The sequence below is a fragment of the Gavialis gangeticus genome, unplaced genomic scaffold (assembly GCF_001723915.1).
Source record: "Gavialis gangeticus isolate Ggan-Ray unplaced genomic scaffold, GavGan_comp1, whole genome shotgun sequence".
In the NCBI taxonomy this organism is placed as follows: Eukaryota; Metazoa; Chordata; order Crocodylia; family Gavialidae; genus Gavialis; species Gavialis gangeticus.
Window position 1 is genome coordinate 29255307 of NW_017729032.1, and position 8820 is coordinate 29264126.

The window sequence follows — 8820 nt, forward strand, 5'->3', positions numbered from 1 at the left end:
GCGGGTTCAGCTGCTGCCTCCATCTCCTTGTTGCTGATGCTGTGGTGCTCCCGCCAGATCTGGCTGCCATGCTCCACCTCCCTGTGCAGCTTTCGCCACCAGCCCCACACCCACTGCTTCTGAATCTGCCATTGCTGCTGTTTCTGATGGCCATGGGCACCTCGGCCTACTGTGGGGACAGCGCTGAGCACAAGTAGCCACAGGGTAAACAGTGCTTGGGCTCATGGCAGGGACATGGTGGTGGCAGCAGCAGCAGCAATGGAGGCCTCGTCACCTGGTGGTACCTGCCCACTGCCACAGCAGCAAGGCAGAGCAGCCCTTGTTGCACACCTTGGGGACACCAGCATGGTTGTGGGGGCCATGGTGGAGGAGGCAGGCTTAGCTGCCACCACCTTCTGCTTGTCATTGCACTCACAATGCTGCTCCTAGCGGCTGCTGCTGCCGTGGTGCTCCCACCATGCCTGGCTAGTGCACTCCACCTCCCTACATGGCTGCTGCTGTGGCAGTGGGTGGCTGCTGCCAGGTGATGAAGCTGAGCCAACCCCACTGCCACCACGTACCTGCTGCAAGCCTGACCACCTCTTGCCCCATGGCCACTTGTGCTCAGCACTGCCAGTGCAGCAGGCTGAGGCACCTGTGGTGTCCAGGAACAGCAGCGATGGTGGGTACAGGAGCAGTGGGTGTGGGGCCAGTGGCAGCAGCCATGCAGGGAAGTGGAGCATGGCAGCTGGGCATGGAAGAAGCACTGCAGTGGCAGCAGCCAGTACCACAAGCAGCACCATGAGCACCACTGTGAGCGCGGCAACAAGGATAAGGCGGTGGCCAAGCCCACCTCTTCCTCCTGCTCCTCCTCCTCCTCCTCTCCCTAAGGGTGTGGCAAGAGCCTCTCTGCCTCGCGTGGCAGGAAGGAGTGAGAGGCCAAAGTGTACTGCAGCTGGCCCAAAGCAGCCAAGATATAGGACAGGTCTTCTCTCTCCTTGCTGGCAGCCCAGCTCGGTTCAATGGACCCCTGCCAGCCCATGCTCCGCACTCCTGCTGGCCTGCTCTGGGCCCTGCCAGTGCTGGCCCTGGGACCCCAATGCAGGCCCTGCAATCTGCTCACTTCCACACCCCCTGCTCCTCGCCGTCGCTTTCCCCACTTTCCTGCCCGCCCGTTGGCCACTCTGCACCACATCACTCCTGGCTGCATGGACAAACCATGGGAGACAGAAGGAGCTGGCTTAACCCCGAAGACTGGAGCAAACCCCACGGTCCTCCCCTGCCTCCCCACCCCTCCACCACTCTTACCTGAATTTCCCACCCTGGTAGAGGGAGGCATGAACAGTCCCACAAACCGAAGCCAGAAGCCTCTGCTAGGCAGGGGCTTCTGGCTGGGGGAGGGGACAGGGCTGGGTGGGCCCTGGTGTTGCAGGAGCCTGCTGTGGCTTCCCCTGGGTCCTACTGCCCCTGGCTCCTGTCATCTTTGACAGGAGCCAGGGGTAAATAAATACTATTTTTCTAAATTTTTTAGGGGCCCGCTGGCTGGATAGAATGGCCTGGTGGGCTGGATCCATCCCGCAGGCTGTATATTGCCCACCCCTGTGTTAGCTAATATGACCATCTGGTCATTCTGCAATGAAACAGAGAACTTTGCATGGTCTAAGATAGTCTTACTTCACACTAACATAAATATAGATGAGTAATAATTACTTTCTCTGTTAAAAACAAAATGGAATCTTTTTTTTTCCATTGGTAACTAACTTTGATTGACTGTCTATCTCTTTATCAAACCATTGATGCCAGTCACTGGGATGTATGGCAGTATTCAGTCACAGAGGAAATAATGCAAAAAGAAACCTCCAAACAAAGGTTGTTGTTATCTTACAAGAAACTATATTTACCTGCCTTTCAGAAACATGACTTCTCTGTGTAATGTAGTGATAGCACTAAAAGACACCTTAGAGCCACAGACTTTAGATGATTTAACTGGAAGGAATGACCAGGGCCCTAAAGGGAAGCAATTAAAATACATGCATCAAATTGTGGGGGAATACCAAATATTTCATACAAAAATACTTTAAAACTTTGATATAACTTTTTGAAGAAATTATTTTTGTTTTTTGTTTGTTTTTTAAGCCATGGTATCTACTCACCATAAATGGCCTGAATGCGAATAATGTCATCTTGAGAGAGAAGAGAATCATAAACTTTGAAATAGGCATAACTGGGAAACATCAAGGCCCTCGGGTCAGCAGAATGGGGGAGACCTGGTACATGGCCCAACTCATGAGCAGCAACAAGAAACAAGTTGAATCCTAAAGAAGAATAGGAATAAACCGTTTAGATACTTGTGTCTATAGTGATTCAACAGCCCTTAGGACATTATACCTTAAGCCATTGAAGTATATATATAACATGAGACATGCCATATGGGAGAAGGTAGTGTTTTTCCACTGTCACAGAGGGAGTGGCTCTTTCATGTTGTTCTGTTGGCTATAAAATTGGCTGAGTTCAGTGAGTAGTTAGCTGGAAGTGAGAGTGGGAACAGCTTTGTTGAATTGCCAGGAACAACTGCAGTTTATCTTCTCTTGACTGTGTAGTAATTCAGGCATATCTGAAAGCTGCAGAACAGGGAGAACTGCTCATATGTACACGAGGCATTAAATTATTTTGCTCTCTATGACTGTCTTCATTGTATACAGAGTATACAAAGATTGGGAAAATCAGAATATTAGCAGGATGTTCTACCTTTTTATAAACAAAAATTTGAAGTTAATAATTTCTTTAAAGTATCTCCTGAGAAAAAGCATTTGATAAGGTTAGCAAACTCGCAACCCAATTAAATCTGTTAGCTTGAAAAACAGGAAATAAACCATTTTATCTTAAACATTTATCTACATCCACAATTATTAATGAGCTACATTTCACAAATCTCATGTGTTAGAGAAGAATTACTATTCCCCTTTACAAATAAAGAAATGAGGACCAGAGATGTCAAGCGATTTAGCCGTGATCAAAAGTCTATGAGAACTGATCACATGTTTTTCAAATGATGCTGGCCATAATGCAAGAATTCTATTGCATAAAAAAAATCAAGGTCTCAACATCTCCATTTCAATAGGCAATGAGGCCAAGACTTTTCAATTTTTATCATAAAAAATGGAAAAGAGAAAGAGATCATCCCAGAACATCTCATGTTCAAGTTCCAAGTCTCTCTGATTCACAGCAGGGGCTGCAACTAAGGTCTTCTATATACCAGACGAGCACCCTAATTACTGGCCATATCACTCTTTCCACAAAAAATCTGTTCTACCTTGTATAAATAATTAAATATTCATTGGATCAGAGAGATGTTGAATCTATTGCCTAGTGTTTAGGGTACACACATGGGAGACCAGTGTGCAGTCCCCTGCTCTGAATAAAAAAAGATCTAAGACTTGGATAAGTGCCCAAACACCAGACTATTAACAATTATGGAGACTTCACAGTTGAGATCAGAAATCCCACTCTCCACTTGAAAGAATTTTTCAACAAACTTTTTGTAGAAACTGGTAAATTTACAACCAGATGACCTATCACCTGAACAAGGGAGAAGAGACTGATGTCATATATCTTGAGTTTAAAAAAGCCTTCGATCTGGTATCCCAGGATCGCCTCTTGGCAAAACTGACTAACTGTGGCCTCGGCCTCACCACGATCCATTGGCTGGGGAATTGGCTCTGCGGTAGGACCCAGAGGGTGATGGTTGATGGAAGTCAAACACTGTGGTGCGCTGTGACCAGTGGGGTCCCCCAAGGCTCTGTCCTAGGGCATATACTATTTAACATCTTCATTAATGATGTGGACATTGGTATCAGAAGCGGACTGGCCAAGTTCACCGACAACATCAAACTCTGGGGTAAAGCATCCACACCTGAAGACAGGAGGGCAATCCAGGCAGACCTTGACAGGCTTAGGAAAAGGGTGGGCGAGAACCTAATGGTGATTAACACTGAAAAGTGCAAGGTTTTCCACCTTGGGACAAAAAACCTGAAGCATGCTTATAGGCTCGGCAGTGCTATGCTGGCTAGCACTACGGATGAAAGGGACTTGGGGGTCATGATTGACCACAAGATGAACATGAGCCTTCAATGTGATACTGTGGCTAGTAAAGTGAGCAAAATGCTGGCTTGTATCTATACATACTTCTCAAGCAAATCCCAGGACGTCATTCTCCTCTTGTACTTGGCCTTGGTGAGGCCACAGCTGGAGTACTCCATCCAGTTTTGGGCTCCACAATTCAAAAAGGATGTGGAGAAGCTTGAGAGAGTCCCGAGAAGAGCCACGCGCATGATCAGAGGTCAGGAAAACAGACCTTACAACAAGAGTCTGAGAGCCATGGGACTTTTCAGCCTGGAAAAGTGCAGGCTGAGGGGTGATTTGGTGGCCACCTATAAGTTTATCAGGGGTGCTTACCAGGATCTGGGGGAACGGCCACAAACTCCTCCATGACTATTTCAGGCTGGACTTATGGAAGAACTTCTTTACTGTCCGAGCCCACAAGGTTTGGAATAGATTGCTGCTGGAGGTGGTTCAAGCACCTACTTTGAACGCCTTCAAGAGACATTTGGATGCTTATCTTGCTGCAATCCTATGACCCCAGCTGACTTCCTGCCCCTGGGGCAGGGGGCTGTACTTGATGATCTTCTGAGGTCCCTTCCTCCCCTAATGTCTATGAAATGTATGAAATCTATGAAATTGCTGCAAAAAAATTGGATTTCAATGAATTAACATTTCACAACAAAAATATTTTTTCCACTATGTCCAAATAGCTTCTATTTTGACCCAGCGCACAGTAACTCCCAGAACAAACTCTACTGCCTCTCAGCTATTTGGGAATTATATTTTGAAAGATTTAACCTGATGACCATTAGCCTTCTTTTCATCCTCCGTTTTGAGAAAAGGACTAGAAAACTGTAGAACCAAAGGACTTATTGAAGATCTTCTGAAGGAGGAGTGTGACCTTTTCTAGGAGTGTGACTTTTGTCTCACAAGTTTCCTGGACTTCTAAGGAATTCCAAAAGACTTAAATATCTCAGAAATCAGTGTTCAATGGAGTTGTGCTGGAAACCATGCAGAAATATTGTAGATGTAGTAAGCGTCTATGGAGGAATTCTATTTCCTTTTTTGTGCCTAAATTGCAGTTTTCTAGCTACACATCTGATTTGTTTTGGAACTTATCCTGGCACTGTGGACACATAAGCATGCCTATGTAGATTGAACATAGGCAGTAGGTTATGCACTGATAAACCAGGAACCAAACCTCCAAGGGCGCATCCAGACTACTGTGGTTGTGCAGTACATGGCACTGCAAACACATTTGCAGCACCACATACCACACAGTCTGGAGTTCTCCGTGTGCTGCTCCGTTTTTTTTCCTGCATTTTTTTTCTGACCTCCAGGAGTAAAAAAAAATCCAGAAAAAACCCCCAAAGCAGTGCACACTCAGGCAGCATGCGCTGCTAAAAAGTAAAGCCGGGCCACTTGGATCTGAGCTGCGGCCACCGGTCAAGCTCTGCTCAGTAGGATCACTGTGACTGCAGCTCTGGGAGGCCCCCAGGACCCCAGGTAAGACTGCTGGGGCCAGCACAGTGCTGGCCCCAGCCTTCCCTATGCCACTCAGGGCAATTTGCCATGCGCCAAAGCATGCTTGGCATGGGTTTTCCCTGGGAAAAAGAAGTGGCGGTGTAACATCCTCCACTGCTTCTTGTCTCTGGGGAACCAAATTACTCGCATGATCAGGGGACAGCAGGGCAGGCCCTATGAGGAGAGGCTATGGGACCTGAACCTGTTCAGCCTCCACAAGAGAAGGCTGAGGGGGGATCTTGTGGCCTGTTACAAACTAGTCAGGGGGGATCAGAAGGCATTGGGGGAGTCACTGTTCTCCTGAGCATAGCCAGGAGTGACCAGGAGCAACGGTCACAAGCTAGCAGGGGGTAGATTTAGGTTGGACATCAGAAGGCGCTATTTCATGGTCAGGGCAGCTAGGGTCTGGAACCAACTTCCAAGAGAGGTGGTGCAGGCTCCTACCCTGGGGGTTTTTAAGAGGAGGTTAGATGAACACCTTGCTGGGGTCGTTTGACCCCAGTACTCTTTCCTGCCATGGCAGGGGGTCAGACTAGATGATCTGCTCAGGTCCCTTCCGACCCTAGAAACTATGAAACTATGAAATGTCCACACAAAACGGACACCCAGCTACAGGGGCTAAAATATGGGACAATATCCCCCTTCTCCTGCTTCTGCTACTCATGGAGTTCTAGCAGCCTACGTTTTCTTGGCTTACGTGCCCTTATGCATCCACAATGGACCCATGTACGTACCTGCATACCTTCCTGCCCAATGTATAGCCTATTGTGCATGCTCAGTCTAAGTACATATGCTTATATATCCACAGTGCAGGGGTAACAGACTTGCAACCTGTGCATAACTACCAAAAACTCCACCGATATGGCTAGAAGACTGTCATTTAGGCATACAAAGGGAAAGAGAATGCTGCCCCTATTACAGACATGATGCAAAGCAATAATGACTCAGCTACTGGCTCCATTCTTATGCTGTTAATGAGGACCCTGTACTGTTACTGCTTCCAATGGTGCTGTTCTCATTTGTTCATTTACTTCTCATTCTATCCTTTAGTGTAGATAAGGCTGTTGTGGTATATTTGCAATTTGTCACTATGAGTATCTCAGGGTATGTCTACACATGCATTAATGTGCTTTTCCTAATGCACATTCAGTTTAGTACTTCCAATGTGAGATACTAAATACATGCACATTGGGTAGCCGATATTGCTGTGCATTAGTGTAATTGCACAAGTTTTTTTATGTGATGCTTTAATGTGCAGTAAAATAGGCTACTGTGCATTAAAGAACATGTGTAGACTCACCCCCAGTATAAGTAAAACAAGCTGCCCAGGAGAAGCAAGCATGTTTCACTGTGATCATATAGGCATCCTTTTCCAAGCAAATCTGTCAGAGAAATCTGAAGATTGCTACTAATAGCCTTATAATATGAATTAATATTAATTTCACTTTATAAACAGGTGCCTTCATCTCAGTCCATTCTTTCCCCCAAAAAAGTCAAGCAGATATTAGAAATCATTAGCATAATACAGAGATTTTTTTAGACCTACCATCTGAGCCTGCTGTCCAGTTTTCATCCTCATCAAAGTGGACTTCCCTACCAAGACTATTACCAGGTGGAAAGGCATAAGCAAGCCTTCCAAAGGGACCATCAAAATAACAAGGGCAGCTATCATGAGCTAGATAGTAACATGTAGAAAAAAATCTGTATCTAAACTAAAGGCAAAAGTGTACATTAATTCTGTTGTTGGTGTACAGTTGATATGCTACCTCTGGCCACAAAAGTGATCCTTATATCAGCTGTCCCTTCATAAATTCTACTGAAACTCAGGGGTGTCACAGCAGTCCACAATTGAAATGCCTTCCTGATTGCTTTATCCACATCTTTGTCTTTCATATCAGGTGTGCTGTTCAGTATTCTACAAATATAAAGGAACAAGCAGATATTATGTTATAATAATACTTGCAGTTGATATAGAAAATTTATCCACTACTGTCAGGATCATGGACTAGAGCAGACCTGAACCCCAGTCCTCAAGCACCCAATATTCTCTGTGGATTGTGTGTGTGAGACAGGAATGTGGCATCTTGCTAACAAGTTGTCTTCATCACAAATGTAATTATATATGTGATAGAACATGATTTTGCATCTGGAGAAACAGGAATGCACTAACAAAATGACTCTTACTCAGACATCTTCCTGATAATATTGAAAGTAGTCTCTGTTAATCCTTTTACCAATAGTAAGCCATCACTTCAGACATAATTTGAAGACATTTTAGGATTGTATAGACATCAGTGAGGTTCCAATTTGGCCTGAGGAATCTTTGCTAGAAACAATGTCAGGGGGGTAAAGTACTAACTTGACTCTTAAAGCCTAGGGAGTGTTTGCATGTTCAGCAATTAGAGAAAAAAATCTTTTTTCTTGTTAGCTTGGGTCACATGTTATAGATGATATTTTGAGACACTGAATTTGGATATCCAAAAGGCTAACTTTGGATCTATTTTTTTTCTAAACAGACCAATTTTTAAGCACAAGAAAAAAAATTAGAGAAATATTACCTATATGTCAGTCTGTTTTTTTGCCAGCCTGACAAAATGGTACCAACATCAGCATCTCCACATGTGGATTCCCGCATCACTCCCACATTCTGAAACTCTTGCTTCCTTAGCACGTTCAACCCCAAACGTGTGCAATTTTTGGATTTTTTCAAACATGGCATTAGAGTTCCTCTTCCACGAAAAATGCTTTGGATCTGGTTCATGCTCATGAAATGTGTCTAGATGTTCCTGTCCAAAAAAAAAAAAAACCCAGATAAATTTTACAACATTTTGTTTTGGATTTTAAAATGTGAATTTAGCACCACCATTATTCCTACATTGTGCTTCAGCTGTCTATGGTTTCCCAGTCCCCCAGCAATTATTTTTATTACTAGCCTGGATAACCACAAACCTATAACACTGTCTATGTTTCTTATTCCCTTGGCATTAACTACCAGTACTGATTTGACATGATTAAGTTTTACTGAAGTCTGTGCATAAATGTGCATGAAATTTATGAACTAGCAATGCCCTAACCCATTAAAACATTCAGATTCTATATGATCTAAGAGGAAAGATCTCAGTTCAATTTGGATTTGTACAACAGAGTTACCTGTTAAGTTGTCTATTTTCTTCGTTGTTTTTTTCTGGAAGTTGAGGAGGAGCATAAGAAAATGCC

The 8820-nt window shown here is 44.7% G+C and overlaps 1 protein-coding gene across 1 annotated transcript in view; it reads right to left on the reverse strand.

Moving 5' to 3' along the window:
* LOC109302213 (matrix metalloproteinase-27-like) overlaps positions 1 to 8365 on the reverse strand; it is a 24057-nt gene extending 15692 nt beyond the window's left edge. Inside the window, exons 1-5 of the mRNA XM_019523779.1 lie at positions 8163 to 8365; positions 7371 to 7519; positions 7151 to 7279; positions 2133 to 2294; positions 1881 to 1986 (exon numbers count right to left, since the gene is read on the reverse strand). Of these exons, the coding sequence (XP_019379324.1) occupies positions 1881 to 1986; positions 2133 to 2294; positions 7151 to 7279; positions 7371 to 7519; positions 8163 to 8365 (749 nt within the window). The remainder of the gene's footprint in view (positions 1 to 1880; positions 1987 to 2132; positions 2295 to 7150; positions 7280 to 7370; positions 7520 to 8162) is intronic.
* Positions 8366 to 8820: the final 455 nt, after the last annotated feature.